Raw genomic sequence first — 21658 nt, forward strand, 5'->3', positions numbered from 1 at the left:
CGCTATATGACACAAACCAGTTGTTTAAGTGAGACCAGTATCGCCTCGACTACCGACAGAAAAGTCATGAATCTGCAAGACTGTATAAGATTCTTAATTTGTATCTTGGTGGTGAATTTTGGAAGAACTGACTGCAACGAACGTGTCATTGATGCCGCCGTAAGCTTCTGCATATCAATTTTGCCGTGTTAATTTCTACCGCAATGGGCTACTTTGACAATTTTTCATATAGTTCTATCAATTAGTATATTTGACACGTGTAACAAAATTTTCTATTTTAATGTCACTACATTTCCATTTTTCATAACATTGCACTGATATTTGTTATTCTTTCTGTATTTCTATATTTCTAAAAGAAGGTTAGAAAGATTGAAGATTATTACTCAAATTATATTTAAAAACTTGTAATGTATAAAAATTTGCAAATATATTTGTTGGATAGGTCAATGATCAGATTGAAACAAGACATAAACGCGGCGTTTTAGATCTTCTTTTTGGAAGGTTTCGTACCTGTGGTGCTTGCTGTAAGTAATATTATTAATATATAATGTATGATATTAATATATACACGTATGTGTAATTATTACAATTAAATAATGAGTACCTATGATATAAGTTATACAGAGAAAATCATAAAAAATAGTATTACAGAAACTAGAAAAACAATTTTGGCAGACTGATTCTTATTATAAATATGATCATAACTATCATCTTTTAATTACTTTTTTTCTATCGTGCAAAAATATCAAATATATTTTAAAACGATAACTACACACACACACTTTCTCGGAAGTTTTTAGCAGCTCATATTACCTACAATCAGAAACGTTAACGTCCGCCCGCATTTACAAGAAAACTTCATATCATAGCAATTCACCATATTTTCACTCTTTCACAAAATAACATAATGAGTTGTATTAGTTACATTTAATACACATTATGTGAAATATGAAAAAGATATCTTTCTGGAATATCATAGAGAAATTTGATCGCAACAAATATCATTAATATGTTCCCGATTGTTAAACATTTTGTATATTTTATTAAAAATATTTTTTCTTTATAACTTTAACATAAATAATTTTTTGTTATATATGTTTCTATCTCAATTTTTAAATGTATTTGATATAAAATAATCGATACTTTATACACCTGTAGTATGCGGCCGATCAAATCGTAATGCAGCGCGATTATTGGGTGGCGAATATACAGAATCGCATGAATTTCCCTGGCTTGCGAATATTCACATAAAGTCCAAATTGCTAGTTAGTGGAGCATTGATAAACGATCGTTATGTTTTAACAGCGGCTAGTCAACTTGTTGGGTTAGTACAGACTGAAATCTTTAATATTATTATTAAACACAATCAAACCTTAGTAATAGCAAAAAAGATTAATTGTAGAATATTCTGTAATTAATATTGTTCTCGGCAGAGCAACAGCACATGAAATAAAGATATCCTTGGGAGAATACGATCGATGTACTTTAGATGTCTCATCAGTAAACAACAGCGTCGAATCTGTAACTTTGCATCCAGAATTCAATCCGGAGTCGAGTACTCATGATCTAGCTTTAATTCGTTTGAGTCGACCAATCAAATTCGAGAAAAGAATATCGCCAGTATGCTTACCCAATCCAGGTTTGTTTCTTTACGTTAGCATAAATCTAGGATATCTAACAAATATGATAATAAAATGTAGAGCTACACATCCAAATTTTCTTTTCTGAATTTTAGGATCAACTTATCTCGGTCAAGTTGGAACTTTAGTAGGATGGACCAGGCACAAAGACAATGTTGATGTTGAACTGTGTAGGCCTCGAAAAATAGGACTTCCCATTCTGGGATATAATGAGTGTATTAAATCAGGAATAAATCTAACATTAAATGATGATTACGGATGCATTGGGGTTGTGGGTACAAAATCTTTGGTGTGCAGTGTAAGTGAATTATACATATATATGTCATATTATATATCTTAATTTAAAAAGAATGTAAATTACATATTATACTTAATTATATCGTAATAATGTTGCATATTTACAGAATGACGTCGGAACTTCTGTGCAATATCGATCATACATCGGAATTTACGACCTTATTGGTAAATATGACCATTTGTCAAATTAAAGCTAATTTAATATCCAAAAATAGCTACATACCAAATTTATATTAGTAAGAAATATAATGATTTGATAATAATGTATTTTTAAAAATGTAGTAAACATTAGGAAACTCAAAGAAAGATATATCTTGTTTGAATTTGAACCTCAATTTATTGAGAGAGATTTTAGCGATTATATATATTTACGATTAGTACACATGTAAATTTTTAATTGCTAAAGCTAAAGAAATATATTACTAACATAATATATGGAGCATTTCATGCCGAATCGACTAGAGTTTGACCCTCGACCTCTCGGATTTGGTCGGCGATTTTTTATGTTGTTGTTCCACCTCTAAGATGCACTCTAAATTTTCTTTTAGATTTTTTTTAAACAATTGATTTAATTATAATTTTTTAAACCGACATATCAATGGCTACAATTTAAAAATCTGAAAAAATTCTCAAAAATTCTGTGTCAGATATCAACATTTTTAAGCTTAGGCCCAAAGTAGGCCGGCGTTTGCTTTTAATTTTTTCAAGCTTTTTTCGCGTTTTTTTTTTTCAAAAAAAGTATTGAAAAAAATTAGAAGCAGACGTCAGTCCACTGTAGGCTGTTGCTTGAACATTTTTGTATATAACACAGGATTTTTGAGAATTTTTTCAGATTTTTCCGACGCGATTTTTTTATTTTGGAAATTATTTTAAAAAAATTTGAAAAAATTCTCAAAAATCTTGTGTTGTATAAAAATGTTTAAGCAACAGCCTACAGTGGACTAACGTCTGCTTCTAATTTTTTTTTAACTCAAGAAAATAGAAGCAAACGCCCACTTTGAGCCTCGGCTTAAAAATTTGGATATCTGACACAGGATTTTTGAGAATTTTTTCAGATTGATAAATTGTGGCCATCAATATGTCGGTTTAAAAAATTATAACTAAATCAATTGTTTAAATAAAAATCTAAAAAAAATTCAGAGTGCATCTTAGAGGTGGAACAATAACATGAAAAATAGACGACTAAATCCGAGAGGTCGAGGGTCAAAACCCTGGTCGATTTGGCATGAAATGCCCCATATGTATATATTATATATATTATAGGAATTATTCCAAGCGTGAATGAATGCGACGACACTCCTAGGCCAACTGTTTTCACGAAAGTAGGACCACGTCTTGACTGGATATTACAACATACTAAGGATGCATGCTACTGTACAAAATAAAATACAGGCAACCTTTCTCTCAATAATTCTATGAAAATATTATTGCATATATATGATACTGATAATTACATTTATTTCTTCTATTATAATGTTGCATTTTAGAAAATGCATAAAATAATTTTAAATATCAAAATAAACAAAATGTTATTTGCTTAAAATGCATATATATATATATTTTTACACTCGTCGCGCGTCCGCTGCACAATCATACGTACAATCACTCACGCGCGACGCGTATTCCGGCACTCGCACAGAAAGAGCTAACTCGATATTGTAAAAGAAAGGCGATTCACGATTTCACAGCATCTACCGGGCGACTCGCATGAGCGCACGGCACGGGCGCACAGTACGGGTGTAAAAATATGTACATATATATACATTTTCTTATCATTACACAAACATTAAAAATATGAAAATTATAACATATAAATAGAAATCATGTATTTCCAAATAAAAACATTTTTATTGCATTATAAAATATAAGTTATATCACAATTCCAAGTTGGCACTGATATATATAGCTGAAACAATCTTTCAGATCACGTAATCAAATAATCATCATATATAAAAATTTATTGATAAGAGGAGTAAAGAAATAAACAAATTTCACTTTATTTGTCTTGCAAATGTACAATATATGACGTCAATATTTTTGCAAATTTACCAATGTTTAATTACGAACTTTCTCATGATATATTGAACGTTTATCAATTGTTGTGCCACATAAACCTTGTTAACCGCATTGTCTATATATCTCGTAAACTGCAGCAATACTTATTTGTACTTGATCGTCGGCAAGCGTCCATGATACGGATTGCAGAACCGGACTGATATATGTGCCAAGGCAACACCAATAAATAGCGATACATCAACAAATGTTCAATGTTCAATATTCAATGAATGTTTAATTCTCTTTAATAGCCATAATATTTACATTAAAACTATTGTCCAGGGCAATAATGCTGTTAAAACTGTAATTTTATTTATCCTGATTTGTATGATGTAATTCTACTATTATTCGTAAAATTACCCTTATCATACCCTCTACACGTTTTAGATTTACGTGTTACAAAGAGGCTTATTCTCTGATCTCTTTTTTTATGAAAACGTAAGTGCTCAAATCATCATCTTCTTCTTCATGCACTGACTTTAGTCACAGACACAATTGCTAGAGGAAATCCTTATAAGAATTTATCGCCCATATACTACCCTAATACCTTTCCTGCCTTTCTAAGAGTAATTTATAACACTTTCGAGGTGAGGAAGAGCAGCGACCCGTAAAATCTGCCGACCCATCTCTTGAACAGGATAAAGTACATTCTTCACATGGAAGGACAGATAAAATTCAACAATTGAATATGTATATTAATTGATTATAAAAACATATGTAAAATATATATCAACAAATAAAAGATAATTTTATCTAATTTTTGTACAAATTTTTCGTGGTAAAATTTTCTTAAAAAATCTATATAATACAACTTTTTCTATACAACTATAGCTCATCTACTTTATGAGGACTTCTAATACTTTAAAATCTATATTTCGATTTTATAATTAATTAATTCGGACCATGGAGATTGCAGCGTATTTTGTGCTACGTGATCATTCGTTAAAACTGTCCAAGTGTTAATGAGAATAGCGATTTATTGGTACACGTTCCTCGAGATATAAAATGCCTACGAGGTGATATGCTCGACAATGATGCAGCATCGAAATTGGTTACCGTTGTTATTCACGGTTCGATATAGAAGAGAGTGTTCTCTGTGCTGCGCTCAGTAGTCGCCTCGTGCTGTTTTCAGAAGGTGAAATCTCAACAGAAGTCGCGCATCATGAAGCCCCACTTAACCCTGACGACCGCAATTGGCATTCTTCTGACCCTAGACGTTCGTTGACAGAGTAATTAAATGAAATTATCACAAGGGCAAGTCGAAATGGAGCGCAAGTAATAAATCACTATTTACCGTTATAAATTGCATTGTGCTCATTTTCAGGCACGCGCGCAGAAGCAGCGTCTACACTTACGAGTAAATCCAAATTGCGGTAAAAATTATATTAAAATTATACACATATATGCGCGCGACAAAACTCATTCACATAAAAGCGTATAGGAATCAATATTAGATTTTTTTTATTCTGGAATATCCTGTTAGTAAACATTTATTTTTAATTCGATTAATTTCACTTGTATTAATTGTGCTTTATAAGGGTAATAATATGAGCAAAATATATCAAGTCAAATATACAAGACATATGTTACGGAATAAATAAAAATTGACAGAAAAAGATCTTTTTTAATCAAATTTTCTCACTAGATATTAATATCAAATTTTTAAAAAAATCTATGGAAAGGTATCGTACAACACGTATAATATATTTTATTATTTTTCGTTATACTTTATCTCTGCATATATATGAAATTTTACTCAATTTATTAAATCTCTTTCTTGTAACAGAATGTGGGGAAACAGGAGGGATATCGAATCGCATCGTCGGCGGAAAAATAACAATTCCGCATATATTTCCTTGGGTCGTCGCAATACTCAACAAGAGAAGTCTTCATTGCGGAGGCACATTAATTAATAATCAATACGTGTTAACTGCCGGACATTGCGTTAAATGGTATCTTATCTATATCTTTAATAGGAAAGGTTAAAAGTGCACTTAATATGGTATATTTTCTTAGAAAACTCATACGCAATACATTTGCAAGATCAACGACTGTTTAATAACATATAAAATTTATTTAGCAAATCATTAAAACATTTAAGTATATTCAAAAAACATACATAAATAACATTCTAAATCATAATGTTAATTTGCAAACTTTAAAAATATTAAAGTCTCCATACAAATATTTAAAATAATATCATCAAAAAAAAGTAATAAATTTTATTAAACTTATCTATTATTGTATATTATTATATATTATTATTATAATTAAGCATTTTGGTGGTAAGAACAAGTATCATTGTACGTTATAAAATATAAAATATTTTATAATTCTCAAATTTTCTTGCGACTTGCATAGGACGAATCATGCCGATCTCTCGATTGGCGTAGGTATGCACGATATCCTAAATCCAAACGAGGGATACATAGCTGCAATTGATGAAGTAATTTTACACGAAAATTTCGAGAGTGATTATCTCCATGACACAAATGATATTGCCTTGATTCGATTACGGCATCCGGTTAAAATCAATGAAAACGTGAGACCTGCTTGCCTTCCACATAAAGGTCAGCCTTTTCATAATATTTAAGATATTCAGTTAAATTTCAATTAAAAATTCGATAAATTAAAAGACACTTGGAATATTAAAGTTTAAAAAAACTAAAGGTATTTATTTATATTTCTCTTATATTTTTACACACGTATATCAGTATTTTTAAAATATAAAAAAAGAGCAATGTAAATAAGTCTTCAATGATAGGTTCTGATTATACGGGACAATACGTCAAAGTTACTGGATGGGGACGTGTCCAGGTCGAAGGAGAACCTTCTCAATTTTTGCGTCAAGCAACCTTGAAAGTAATGTCTTTCGCAGCCTGTAAGAATACTTCATTTGGAGATCATCTGACGGAATCGATGATGTGTGCTTACAACGATAATACTGATGCATGTCAGGTATTGTGTCATGATCATGATCAATTTAATCTTCCAATATATTATACTTTGGGATCAAAATAATATTAAACATTTGTTTTATTGTGCATACATCAGTAAAGATATTGACTTCCTAAATTTTCTTTTACTATATGTATTCGACAGTTTATGTTGCACAAGTAATATACAGAATATTTCAGGATGGGTTTTTTGGGACAAAAATTAATTCTCTTGGTAACAGAAATAATTTACCTACCACCCTACCCCATAAAGTTTGTTCCATGGTGACCTGAAATATTTTGTATAAATCAACCAATATAAGATCAAAACACATCTACTTCTCAAATATATACATATATGCTGCATTTGAAGGATATTAATAATATTAAAATTTCAGGGTGACAGTGGCGGACCTCTTCTGTATGAAAGAATGGATGGAAAATATGAAGTAATTGGTAAGAATATCGTCAGTTTTACATATATATTTTTCAATCGTGTTTTTGAAATCGAATATCAATTGTTAATTTAAAAAATTATCAATTATGCTATGAATTTTATAGTTTTGTTTTCAAGTAACATTTTGTCTGTTATTATTTTAATAGGTATAGTTTCCTGGGGTATTGGATGCGCCGATCCTGGGATCCCAGGTGTATATGTGAAAAACACGGATTATTTAAACTGGATAAAATATCACAGTAGAGATGGTATTTATTGCGTGGATAGATAAGCTTCCATGTAACAGATACTAAAAAATAAATGTAAATTTAAGATAAAAAAAACTTTAGTTATCTTAATATAAACATTGATTAGATATATATTTTTAGATAAATATTTTGTGAAATAAATATTCAAATTATGAATCTTAAAAATTGTGCTATTTGTTATTAGAACGATTATTTCAAATATCTTATATGTATATAATCGTTTATATTCACAGACTCCCAAATACAATATCTTATCAATGTATAAGCCAGCAGTTCTTTAAAACACGATAAGCTCGATATCATCAGGTCACGTAGGTAATACCACAGCATGAGTATTTCATGGTGGTATGGATATGAATACGATCTAAAACAATCATAATTCTTTCTACGTCGTTAACAAATCACAGTAATCGTTTTCAATTTTATTTTATCATGGACACAATTACTTTTGTTGTATTAGCGATAACGCTTCGATCGTTTGATGAAACAATCAGAACTGATTATGACCTACGTGTCAACATTATTATAACCGGCAATTCTATAATGCTGTTTTAAAAGAAATATAAATTTGTGTAACAGCTTATTTTTTTTTATAGTTTTTGTTATACTATTATTATTATTAATAAGCATATTAATTTTATATATAAATATACTGAAATAATTTGTATATATATATATATATATATATATAATTGTCTAAAAAACATTTTCTTTAATATCTTATGAAATATCTTGTAATTTTTAAATAAGTCATTTTAGCATTTGTCTTGCTACATTCAATAAATTGGCATTGTGGCAAAAAATACTAAAAACCATGAATTGATATGCTACCTAAAATGGGATAAATGCAATTAAGAGTAAATAAAATCATGACAGGTAATTAGATCCATTCTTTTATGTCCAGGCATTTACAATTTTCGAACTATATTTGCGAAATTAGAGACAGACTAAATTTGTCCATAATATAATTAAAAAGATAATTATTATACTGTATCATAAACTATTTCTAAACAAAATAAATGTATATGTAAATATATGTGATAACTAGATTATATAAAATTCGTCATATGTATTAGATAAAATTAATATGAAAAAATATATTCTAATGTATTTAATTAAGTTAACATATTCATAACATTTATATGTTATTTTAAATACCATAAACGATACTGAGATAATTACATATCATTATATTATACATATAGAATCATACATGTATATATATATACATATACATACATATGTAAATTATTTTTTTACGGTAATAATAATAATAAAGTACATTAAAGTTAAAATTACGTGCTCCTGGAAAAATATAGTAATTGGGTACTAGAGAATATAGTATAGATGCATCTTTTAATTAAAAATCTAATTTGCCCTCTGGTACTATTTAAATTTTATATATTATTATATATTATGTATATTAAATTCATTACAAATAGCATATAAAGATTTACAAGATTAGCAGTAAATTTTAATTGAATATAATTGGACGGTTCTTTTTTGCTAGAGAATATAGCATTAATTAAAGAATATTAATACTATAGCTTCTTAGTCAAGTAATCCTTTTAGCAAAAATTCAAGATTTAAAATTGTGCATTGATATAGTAAATTATGCGTACTTAAAATCGTATAACAACATTTTATTCTTGTAAAAAAAAGAAGATATAAAAAAAGTGTAATAATATAACTCTTGCCACTTTAGCCGCATACAAACGTTACAAAACTGATCAAATGTCTCACAATCAGTTGAACGTGCGATTAAGTTTTAAAATAGACATTCAATAAATTCAAAAAAAATGCGTAAAGAAATAAAATATATATGTGTCATAAGAACAGCATAAGAACTCACATTTTATCTGTAAGTCAGAACGCTGTCAAAAATAAAGAGAGAACCATCGTATTACACATTTTTAAATTTCATGGAAGACAAAGTAACATGCCAATAAGTTTATCGGCGCCACGCATGCAATTCTTTTTACACCCGTGACTATGTCTATTTCTATCAATGCAGATTAACTTTAATCTCGGTTTAATTTACTTTTTATTTTTGTTCTAATTCGTAGAACTAAAATGGTTGGGAAAAACGGACATTCGAGTATCAACGATATTTCGTTTTAACTATCTGTGTCGTCAGGATGACTAGATTCGTTTTTAAGTACCTCAAATTGATCCAAATTTATCATAAAACTTCGTGAAATTTCACTTTTTAGAAATAAATTAAAAAACGTTGATGATAATAATATAAGTAACATACAACGGTTAGATTAATTTATAATTATTTATATGATATAACGTGTCACATAGACTAATTAAAAATAAGATATTCATTATTCATTACTCTTACTCATTTTCAATACTCATATCCATTAAAAATAAAATGTAAATGGATAAGAAATTGTGTGCTACGTCAAATGATCAACTATCATATGTGTCATTAAATTAATAATTATAATTATAATTAATTAACAATTAATTAATTAACAATTAATTATAATCGACAGATTGTCCAATATTGATTTGTGTTAATAATTAATTAATCATGTTTAGTGTGTCATATTTTGTCATAATTAATATATCGTATCTTTTTTTCTGTAAATTGCTAAACTCCAAATATGTATTATATATGTTGTTTTAATATTATATGCAATGTAAATCTCCATGATAACATCCTTATTAAAACGCTAAGAAATGTAATATATTAAACAAAAATTATTAATCATTTTCTATTTACTTGCTGATTATAATTTCTAAATACAAATAAAAATTAAAAAATTGTGTGGATTCTTTATCAATGCATACAACCAAGTCTGCCAAAAAGAGACTCTGCAAAATGTTGCTTCAAATTTTGTCGACAGAAATATTACAGATTTAATACAATTCGATCACGATTGCCACTTCTCTGGTTTTCGACCAAAACTCCAAGTTTCGAACAAATTTCGATAAACGACATTCTTTTCTGCCAATCTGCTATCAGGTTAAGTCAGTAGGCTTTATCGACAAAACATGAGTTTCATATAAACACAATTAATGCCAATTTGCCAACGATTTTTAATCAAATTTGTTACTAGCATTACAATATACTAGATAATTTGTTTACTGGAGATTAACTATAATATAATGAAAGTTTTATAAATTGTGAAACATATATTGAACTCGATAATAAAATATCAATTAATTATAACATAAATTGTAATATAAATTGAAAATATAATTAGATTCTCTGATATCATATTAAACGTTATATCATGTATTATTCATAAATTTCGTTACTATAATATGACAGATCGCTTCAATGCTAAACTATAAAACTTTTTAGAAAATTAAATAATATTATACTGAAAATATGCTTAAATACAAAATATATTACACTTGTAATACTATAATACAGGCATTATAAAATTTATGATACTCTACTCGCATTAATATATGACATGAGTAACGTTAGCATTACATTGCGATGTGACAGCTTCTTCAAGTGTACAATCCAGCTTACGATAGCTGGCTGTGCTCGGTCGTCGTCTTCCACGATTATTCCTTGATCTTCGACCCTCTAATACAATAGCAAATATCTGAAATATAAAACAAATTATTTTACATATGACAAAGTCATTGAGAATAATCATAAATGTCTGCAAATAAAAATGCATAAGTTAAACTAACCTTCTGTTTATTATGATAACCTATGTATCCAGCAAGACAAGCCAAAGTGATCACAGTAAAATAAGTGAAGAAATGGGAATCGTCTTCCGTTCTCATATTAGAATATTCCGTTAGTCGAACATTACTGTTCTTCTGTTCAAAAGCTTCTTGCACATTTCCATTTTGATTTCCTTTCAAACAATGCACATGTTATAAATATATAGTTATTAGTTATATGACAGAATTAATACCAAACAACTTTTATCAAGCATTCTTACCTGTATCTGGGTGTTGAAGTGTATCGCCTACATCTGAAAATTATGAACATATAACATTTATTTATATATATGTATGTGTATAAGGCTAAATAAATTATATAAAAAATATAGAATACATTACAATAACATAATTTGTATATATCTGTACATATTATTTTCTTTCTTCTTATATTTCTTTATAAAAATGCATCTATAAAAATATTTTATAACATGAACATAATTTATATATTTTATTCTTTTGTGCCAAAAAATACGACAGAATGTAAAATTTCGGAAAAATATGCAATAAAGTTCATATTTGTTTTTATTACTTTTATTCAAGTTCATATATTTTTTGAAAAACAAATTAGACATATACACATACAGACAAATACACATTAAGAAACATTAACAACAATATACATTATAAATGCATATTTATAAGTATTAATACCATCTATATCATTTTCCATATTTTCTTCTGGATTTTCAGCATCATAATGATCTTGCGTATTTTCTGATATTGTACTGGGTTTTATATCATCAATATCTTGTTCTTTATTAGGTTTCTCTGCGTTTCCTTCATTTACAACGTTTTTTATAGCTTTATTTATTGATGGAGCTTGTGAATCACTGTTTGGAGGAATATCCTTTATAGATTCTGCAACTTCAACATCAGTACCAATATTCTCTTTATTTTCTTTAATTATCGAAGGTGCTGGCTTGTGAGCTTGTGTCTCGAAGGTATTATTAATTTTCTTCTGAATGTTGTTTGTTTTTTCAGTATCAGATTTTTTTTCTTCGCCAAATTTTACATCTGCAGGTGGCGCATTGGCAGGCATATTTAAGTTACCTTCTTTAACATTATTACTATTGTTAGAATCTGTTGTAACTTTCTGCTTTCTGTTCTGTTCTTTGGAGCCTTTTGTTTCTATCTTTTTAGATTCAACTGATGTAATTTTATCACCCATTGTTCCATCCTTTGACTGACTTACATATGGTTTATCAGTTGCAACAAGATCATGTTTTGTTTCTACCTTCTTTGCACTTTCCATCGTATCATCAATGCTCTTGATCCAAGCAAATACTGCGCATAGTGGATGAAACTTATCTTCGAAATCGAAGCATATCCTTACGCATTTGTGAGGTGTATTAAGACTTTTGACCAGTTGTTTCCAAAGTGAATCTATTTTCTCGTATTGTGGTGTAAATCCTTGTAGACTGTTACAAAAATCTTCCTGGGCATTATTTTTATTAGGAACATATTTCTCCAGATATGAATTAAATATTGCTGTACTATTGAGAGGAATTGGTAACTGACTAGAATATCGACAGATCTTGTATGCTGTGTCATAAATTCCTAAACACAGATAATCATTTAATGTCTCTAAATTATAGTTCCAAGGAGCAGTTGGATATGCCATAGACGCACAAGGTTTTGTATATTCTGAATCATATAAAACATTGGATGTCAAGCATAGTTCCGAATCATTCTTCATAATGTCTATGATACTTGGCCTCACTGGTGCGCTTGTCACTATCGTCACTCCCGTGAAGGAAAGAAATAGGACAAAACAGTTTAGCATAAAGATGACGCGAAATAAATTGGTGTAATGGTTTTCCATTATTTTTCTTTTTAGAAATGATCTTTCAGCCTCTATCGTGCAGACTAGTAAATCCACTGTCGCTCTATCGGTTGACGAACATAATTTTATTTTGATAACTTCAATTCTTCTCCGACATCGATCATTTTCTAAAAAGTCTTAGAAAGTTCTCACTCGCACACTTCGTGTCGTTTTAGAAACGCTATATATCAAATAAGTTACTTTTATCCAGCATAACCTCTCCAATTCAATTCTCCTACATTCGCTAGACAGTAGAATACTCAATATGTGTTCACGTATGTCGTGTTCAACTCCGTCGTCGACATACGATAATCGCGCCACCTGAAATGTTCTTATTTCAGCAGATAAAATTACCAACAGTAAATAAGTATCCATCATGCAATAATAGCGACTACTGAAGTATTATTATTGCTTCAACATAAGATTGCCATTAATAAACAAATTGTAATTTAGTAATTACTCTTTATGCAATAATTTCACCATTTGAAATATGTTAGCATCGTCATCTTAATATAAAATTACCAATAACAAATATCTATTAAATAATAAATCATAATTTTTAAAATTAAATTGGTCAAAAACCTTACTATAATTGTAATTGCTCTCGATTAATTTAAATTGTGTAGATATTCATGATTAATTTGCAATGTAATATTAAAACTTCTCAATTCATGCATGCTCAATCTTTGACACCGACGAACGGTCATATCAGTGTCCCTCGAATATTACCTGATTTCCTCCGTTCATTTGCTGGCAACAAAGTAAATTTGATAAAATGATTAAGCATCTATAATATAGGTACATATTATTATCAACAAAACTAAAAGAAATCCCGTTAATAAAATATCTTTGCGCATTATCACAGAATTAAAACTATAATATATACGAACAATTTCTAACAATGAACATTTATTAATAATAATCTAACATTTCTTAATATTTCTTTAATTAAAAATTTTAATTTAATGTAATTTTTGTAATGGGGTACATTAAAAAACTTTAACAATCATATAAAATTTAACAGATTTTAGACAAATATTAATACTTTAAAAATTAATATAAAAAAATTAATTTAGTTCTCACGTGATTAAAACAAAATAACTCAAAGTAACTTAAAATTATATTCAACTTAGTAACCTAAAATATAACATCCAATCACATCACAATATCTAACTAGTTTTGATAATTTATTTTATAAAATCGTGATAGTATTGTTAAATCATGCAACGCGAGGAGATACAGAATGCGATTGATTCATTGAAACAAGAAGAAATCGCGACGATAAAAGCAAAGAAACAAGAAGTCATAAACGACATAAAACTTTCTTTAAAGCAAAGACAATTTGATAAAATAGCGATAGAAAATGTGCATTCCGATATAGAAATAAGCATTCGACAGAAGAAGATTAAGGATACCAAAAAATTACAAGGAAAAAAAGCCATGTTACAGGTTAACATAACATTAAAGATATCTAAACTATTTTATATTATATGAAGAAAACTGTGTTTTATTTGACTAGCATTATTTTACTTTATCGGCACTCTTTCATATTAATTCTCAAGGAAGAGGTTTTGTTTTGCAATTTTATACGCGATTATGTTTGAGTTGTACTTGAGATTGTACGTACAGGACGATAAATCAGTTTTGGGATAAGCAATATTCATATATCATTTTTGTATTAGTATTCTCATTAATATATACATACAAATGTATATATAGAAATTGTATAATATCCCGAAACTAAAATCCCCTTTAATATATAAACTTTAAGTAATTTTCTTAATTTTTAAACCAAGGTCTTTAAACGCAGGTCCGTCAAGATCTCAGTGCTATCATCGAAGCCGGTATAAAATGCATTTACCCGTCAGCAATTATTCCTAAGAAGATCAAGTATGACGGTCGTACAACGCTAATAATTAATGATGTCAAATATAAAATAAATAATAACTTGCATATCATTGGCTGGGGCAAGGAAGTGGTTATGATGAGCTCGGCATTCGAAAGAATGGTTGGCAAACAATTGAAAAAGGGATTTATTGTAGTACCTCGCAAATCGATCTCCATAATGTGGAGATTCCCGGACGCTCTTCCAAAGTTAGATAGTTGTATAACTTTCGTTGAAGTCGGGACAGAGGGACAACCGGACGAAAAGGCAATTGAGATTACACGAAAAATCGCGAATTACTGTAAGCGATTGAAAAAACGCGATCTATTGATAGTTATGCTATCCCGAGATCTAGACAATCTTCTGTGCTATCCGCATGATACAATTACATTGAAAGATAAGTTAAAGGTTCTCAACAGGTTAAAAGCTGCTAATGCGACTCTGGAAGAGATCAATATCGTGAGAAATAAACTTTCTGCGATAAGAGGTAAATGGTTTAGGTGCAAGAAAATTTTATTAACTGCTTCTGTGAAACTTTTATAATTCATATATATATCTCGTCACTCGTCTATCTCTTTGGAAATATATACACAAACACAATCCTGTTAGATAAATAAATGTAACATAAAACTAATTTTGTCACTTTCACGACTAAATCGCATTGCATTTGATCCTACAATTAAAACTAATTTGTATCTATCAGTAAAAATCTTATATTACAATTAGATTAACATCGAGACATTAACGCTTCACGTTAATGTCTTGAAAGGAAAAGTATAAGTATGTAATAAATAAAGATAATATGTAATAGATAAAATTCTATAATATTCTGGCTATCATTACAGTTTTCTTATAATGTTTTTGCAAAAAAATATAACTCAAACGATGTGTGTGTAAATTTAAATGAATTTAATTTCATTTAATTCTTTCTTTCTTTTGCTAGTAATATTATATTACTAGAGAAAATCTCAAATTGATATAATATACAGAATTAATATAACAGAACCTATACAAAAATACTTAACTCTTCATATTTATACAAAAAAGTGTAAATTGTCTGAAGCTTTTTTGCAAGCACAATCTTTTTAATAATAAATAAATAAAAGATTACATATATAAACAAAAGGTATAAAAAAAATTTTAGGTGGTGATTTGGCGCGTCTGACATATCCGGCCAAAATCATCACTCTCTTTACGTCTGACGTGTCAGAACCGTCAACACAATTGGGCGGTGATCCATGCATTTATGATCCGAAGGATCAAAGAGCCTTAACTATTCTGACAAAATACAGACTTTTTGACAAAATATCGCAAAATGTACGCGAGCTGTTAAAAGAACCCAATCCTCGGACAACAGCGGCGGACGCCCAATTAGACGAAAAGAAAAGGTACAAGTTCGTGCAGCAATACGTGATCGCATGCAATGCCGACGCTGTAGAATGTATGGCGGCGAATGCTCTTAAACTGGGACTGTCCCCTTTGAAATTAAACTTCACCTGTGGCGGAACCGTCGAGGAATTCGCGCAGGAGTATGTGAAGATCGCGTCGCTAATGATCCTGGCAGTTGAGAACAAAATTACTAAGTTGGAGATGTACGAGCAAATGAAGGAGAGTCCGGTATGCCCTCTGACCGACCGGGAGGTATGGGAGATGTTTCCCACAAAGGACAAATGGGGTCTGGGACTGTGCCTTCTGCTGGGTGGTCGACCGACCGTTCATCTCGGCGAGCATCCCGGGAAGGGTGGGCCCAATCAGGAGCTCGCCCTTTACTTCTCCTTATATTGGTACATGCGAACGAAGCAATATCCAATTTTGCAAGGATACACCGTCTGGTTCCTCGGCGGTAGCTCTTACGGGAGAGACGGTAATACCAACGCAGCTGGCGCATTCGGATACAAGAGCCTCGCTACTGACGTTTACCCGGAATACGAAAAAGCGAGGAGCGTGCATGAGGCTGCCTTCCTGAAATGGCGAAGGCTCGCTGAGGATAAACAGAACGAATCGGAGATCGCGGTAAGAACGCGGCAGTGATAGCCCACTTTATTTTTTATTGCGCGCATACAACCAAATAAAGTCGGAAAGGTGAAATATTGAAACATCACTGTAGAAAGTCGATGATGTTACTGGTCAGGCGCGGATAGAGAAGGAAAGAAAGGTCTTTCGATGCAAAGTATTTTGTAATAGTTTGATGCATGCAACTTTTGACCTGTACCATTGCGGCTGAGATCCGTAGCGCGATCATTCGTGCAAGTCTTTTTGCAGGAAGCTCGCCGAGCGGTGGAAGACGCGGAGGAAACAATGAAAAGATACGCCGCTATTCTACCCGAACGAGTTCTAAAGGAAAACAACACGAATTTGTTTTTCTCGAGTATCAACGATGGCGACGAGTTATTGCAACTGAGGAGCAAAAATTATTACGCGCTCGTGGACGTCGGGGATCTTCACGTTATACGAATCGCGCGCTTTCAGTGCAACTGCACCACGGCACCTGTCACGGAGACGTAGATAGGATATATGCCGATAGAGACTGACCTGTCAATCGCACGTTATCGGCAACGGTAGTCCCGGTGTTACAATATTGTTGTCGGATCGAAGAGCCGTTGATTATTTACGACCCTGTTGTGTGCCGGATTTTACGATGGATTTTACTCCCTTCGTTCTAAATTTATACGCAACCCGCACAAATTGATTTCTTGTTTTAATACATAGTTTAATATATCTCATTTTCCATTCAATATCATATTAAATATTCATATGCTGTTTAAAAAACAGATTTGTATTAATAACATTTAATTAAACACAAGAAGTATAGCTATCAACCGCAGTGAAGATTTAAAAAAATTCAATAAAAGCAATAGCGTAAAATAAATTTTTATTATGACTTGAAGCTACAGTCATCGCAGTAAATATTTCTAAATTTTGACACTTTTTCCGATTCGCGTTTGAATATTTCATCGCTTACAATAATAAATTGAGCATTTTGAAAGTAGATGCAACTTTACGTTGAGTGTGCATACCATTATTTTTAAAAACCTAAAATTTATAACGATACAAATGTATAAATTAGAATTCCACTGTAATTCAAATAATTGTTTAAGCTAAATAAAACACACCAAACTTATATTTTGAAGAAATTACTTGCGGTGAAATATATCACGAGAAATATATATCAGTCTATTCTGAAGAAAAACTGTTACAAAGTGTAAACGCTTGAACTCTAGTATATCTTATCATTCCATATACAGTTGCCTTCACTATTGATAACTTATTGATTCTTATGTGACCTCTTGTGTAATACATTTAGCGTCATTAGTTTATACAATTGGTACCATTCCGTGCCAAGTGTCTAATTACTAATGTTATACCTTTTATGAAATTAATTATGCTCAAAACAATCGTTAAATTTATTTTGCAAATCAAGATTCATGGTTAAAAACGAAATAAATCCTATTGAATGATCGGCTCATCGGACGAATGAAACGAAAGTCCCAAGAAGCTCATTCCGCCTTTCCTTGACATAATAGAGATCTTGTAGCTCGGCGTGTCCCTTGGGCTCGGTACCAATCCCGTTCAACAAAGCCTTGGGAATAGACTCAGCTACCTCAACGACATATCCGCGGTACAACACAGTTCTGAGTGCGTTCTCTCTTACATTTCTTCGTGACCAAGTCCAAAATGCCCCTTGAGAATACCACTTACAGAATGCGTGCGCGAACTTCCTTTATTTAATATTACCCAGCTTAATCTGACCGAGTTTGTCTGATGTAAAGAAAATTACAAAGAACATATTAGTTTCATTAGTAACAATAATTCAAATTATCAGGTAAGGGCAAAAAGATGAATTTAGAAAAAAAAACGCAATTAACTCGAATTAAATCAGTTTTTAATTCTAAACTTTATAATTGGTAGCTTTTAATTTTAGAAAAATTTAATTTTAATAATACGCGTACAAAAATTAAATAAAATTAGCGAAATTGCAAATATGTATCAAATTATTTTTAAAAATAATATTAAAAATTGTTCATATTAACAATTTAACAGATAACATAAAACTTCGATAATTTTGATATATTCTAACATGATAAAATACATTTCTTATATAATGCATGAATTATTTTTCTAAATTATTATTACTTTTTATTTAATTTATGAATTGCACAAGTTAGCTTAGTATATGTATATATACTACATATATAAAAAATCCCGAGCAAGATTATAAAAAATTATATCATATAATAAGGCAATACCAATACGTAAGACACAAACTATTTTACAGTCTTATCTTCATTCCTGACTTTGCATTTCTGATATGAGATACTCTATAAATTTAGTTCGATATTAGAATCCTTCATAATAGTTTATTGAATCTCTCTCGTGTAGCAACATATATTACATAATGAGACGTTTTGCGTTGTTTTGCATTATTCTACTATTTGTGGATTATTCAGTGCAAGTTCCGCAATATGGTACGTAATTTCCTCTATCTCTTTCTTCCTCGATATATAATAAAATAATTTAAATAAATTTGCGGGAAAATTATCTTGTGTTCTTATGTATTTATTATTAACCTAAATTTATTCTTTAGTTATTTGGAATAAAAAGAATGTATTATATAAACATACACAAACACACACACATATACAAAAGAATATTTACATTTTCTTTTTTATTTTATAATATACCTACATCAACTTATCACAAAAATTATTATAGAGAACTGTCTTAGCGAGGTGCTTCCTGAAGGAGATCGCCAAAGATGTGTAAAAGTAACATGCACATCGCAGAATAAGTTTAAAGTAGAAGAGTAAGTTTAATAAATTATATAATAAAACGTAATACTTTTACATTATAACTAAAAACTTGCATATGCATTGATGAATTGTTCGATTGTTGACACAAAATTAATGTACACCATAATTATTTATTTTAGGTGTAATTGTGATAAGAATGCAGGACAACATCTTGGAGACCGTAATTCTGAATATCCTGTTTGCTGTCCGCGGTGTAGCAGAAGTAATACGAGACATTAGAAATATAATATAAATTTCTATATTATGAATATATGTGTAAAAATTATTATCAGTTATATAATATAACTGATTATAAATAAAGTATCATGTGCATAAATATCTAATAAAGTTACATACCTATATGAATGTATATCATATTTTCTTCCTAATAAAAATAAAACTTTAAAAGGTCGATTACGTAATCATAATTCAATAATAGTAATATCTTCTAATTGATTTTATGGTAATTTTATTTTAACAAACATTAGACTTTTAATAATAAGAAAAATTTTTTATATTAATAATTTAACATTTGCGTGAATGTGTGTTAAACATAATTTCCGTAAGATTTATATACGTATATGCGTATATTTTATATACGTACACACGAAATATTATAAATATTGTGTTTCATAAAATTACAAAAATTTTTGGTATGGGAGCGTACATAGGTATATCTAAATATCGCCACTGATTTTTATTCAAAACAAAGCGATATACAATTCACATTAATAACAGTATCAACATATCATAATTTAATGAAGAATACAATTTATAAGTGTTTTGCTCACTATTCTATTATTATAACTCAGCAGAATACAAAGAAACAGATTTATAATATTCTTTATTTTGCGTTAGCTTCGCACTGATGCATATTATTTTGTATAAACGTATGTAGAGACGCGATAAATGATAACAGAAGTAAATAATTAAATTTTATGAAAATACTAAAATCTCTCAATGTAAACATAACTATCTACTATGTAAATCTTGTGCAATTGATTGCAAATGTTGTCTGATTATACTGTTACAAATACTCTTAAGTGTCCGAGTTCTTTACGGTTGGTACTTTTACCTTAATGTATGCGTTTTACTGATAAGATTCGTAATATTTTAAAATTTAAAAATAAAGAACTTTTCTAATCATAATCATAAAACAGTAACTATAAAACTGTAAATTTTACAGTATAATTATCCAATACTGACTAATATTGACGTTAACTAATGTTAATCATGTGCTGTATTCAATAAACATTTGCTGTCTTAAATTAATATGTGCATATATAAATGCTCAATATATCTGCAAAGACTTTATTTTAAAAAAATCTGCATGTAACATACTTTCTCGTTATCTAATCTTTTTAGAAAGACCAAAGTTCAAAAGACATATGTCAAGAATGTATATATTGAGAATTGTTCCCGCATCTCGAAACTGTGTCTCGAAACTCATCTCATTCAACGTAAACCAGCAAGATGAAACACTTCGGAGCATTGTGCATACTTCTCATCTTGTTTCATTTCAGCACACAAACTCCAAAATATGGTACGTATTCACATTATATATTACATTATGCATTTTATATTTATCTCCATTACTTAATCTAATGTGGTAGTAAATAAAATAGGATTGTTCAAAAGAAATTATTTGATTTCAATGTGAAATCATGCATTATAACATATAATTCCATCAATCGGACACTAATTTACATGTTTTTCTCTAAGATAGTATACTTTTGACAATTAATTTGTAATAAATTGAAAACTTTATACTAAATGAAAATCAAGCTCGTATTTACAAAGCAATGTGGAAAGGTCGTAGGTCAATA

General features: G+C 29.7%; 2 protein-coding genes and 1 pseudogene across 2 annotated transcripts; 2 read left to right on the plus strand and 1 right to left on the minus strand.

Annotated features, from left to right (window-relative positions):
* The first annotated feature begins 6 nt into the window (after positions 1-6).
* LOC112455385 (ovochymase-2-like) lies at positions 7-7656 on the plus strand. Its single transcript, XM_025017286.1, has 11 exons — positions 7-82; positions 1159-1324; positions 1434-1639; positions 1736-1938; positions 5074-5208; positions 5317-5365; positions 5779-5944; positions 6354-6562; positions 6757-6950; positions 7327-7384; positions 7532-7656. The coding sequence occupies exons 1-11, from the start codon at positions 7-9 to the stop codon at positions 7654-7656; spliced, it is 1587 nt and encodes a 528-aa protein (XP_024873054.1).
* A 3322-nt stretch (positions 7657-10978) lies between these two features.
* On the minus strand, positions 10979-13491 carry LOC112455519 (trans-Golgi network integral membrane protein 2-like). The gene is made up of 4 exons (XM_025017493.1): positions 11987-13491; positions 11554-11586; positions 11297-11466; positions 10979-11205 (listed from the first exon to the last, which is right to left on the minus strand). The coding sequence occupies exons 1-4, from the start codon at positions 13155-13157 to the stop codon at positions 11056-11058; spliced, it is 1524 nt and encodes a 507-aa protein (XP_024873261.1). The 5' UTR covers positions 13158-13491; the 3' UTR covers positions 10979-11055.
* A 773-nt stretch (positions 13492-14264) lies between these two features.
* LOC112455527 lies at positions 14265-17725 on the plus strand (annotated as a pseudogene).
* The last annotated feature ends 3933 nt before the right edge of the window (positions 17726-21658 follow it).

The sequence above is a fragment of the Temnothorax curvispinosus genome, unplaced genomic scaffold, assembly GCF_003070985.1.
Source record: "Temnothorax curvispinosus isolate PA1 unplaced genomic scaffold, ASM307098v1 QBEX01000525.1, whole genome shotgun sequence".
Taxonomy (NCBI): domain Eukaryota; kingdom Metazoa; phylum Arthropoda; class Insecta; order Hymenoptera; family Formicidae; genus Temnothorax; species Temnothorax curvispinosus.

Excerpts from the sequence above, each read along its gene's own strand:
- LOC112455385 (XM_025017286.1), top strand. The coding sequence starts at position 7 with ATGACACAAACCAGTTGTTTAAGTGAGACCAGTATCGCCTCGACTACC. Across the intron at positions 5,209-5,316 it reads GCATTCTTCTGACCCTAGAC|GCACGCGCGCAGAAGCAGCG; the intron begins GTTCGTTGACAG and ends GCTCATTTTCAG. Across the intron at positions 5,945-6,353 it reads GCCGGACATTGCGTTAAATG|GACGAATCATGCCGATCTCT; the intron begins GTATCTTATCTA and ends CGACTTGCATAG.
- LOC112455519 (XM_025017493.1), bottom strand. The coding sequence starts at position 13,157 with ATGGAAAACCATTACACCAATTTATTTCGCGTCATCTTTATGCTAAAC. Across the intron at positions 11,587-11,986 it reads TATGGAAAATGATATAGATG|ATGTAGGCGATACACTTCAA; the intron begins GTATTAATACTT and ends CATAATTTTCAG. Across the intron at positions 11,467-11,553 it reads ACTTCAACACCCAGATACAG|GAAATCAAAATGGAAATGTG; the intron begins GTAAGAATGCTT and ends ATTGTTTGAAAG.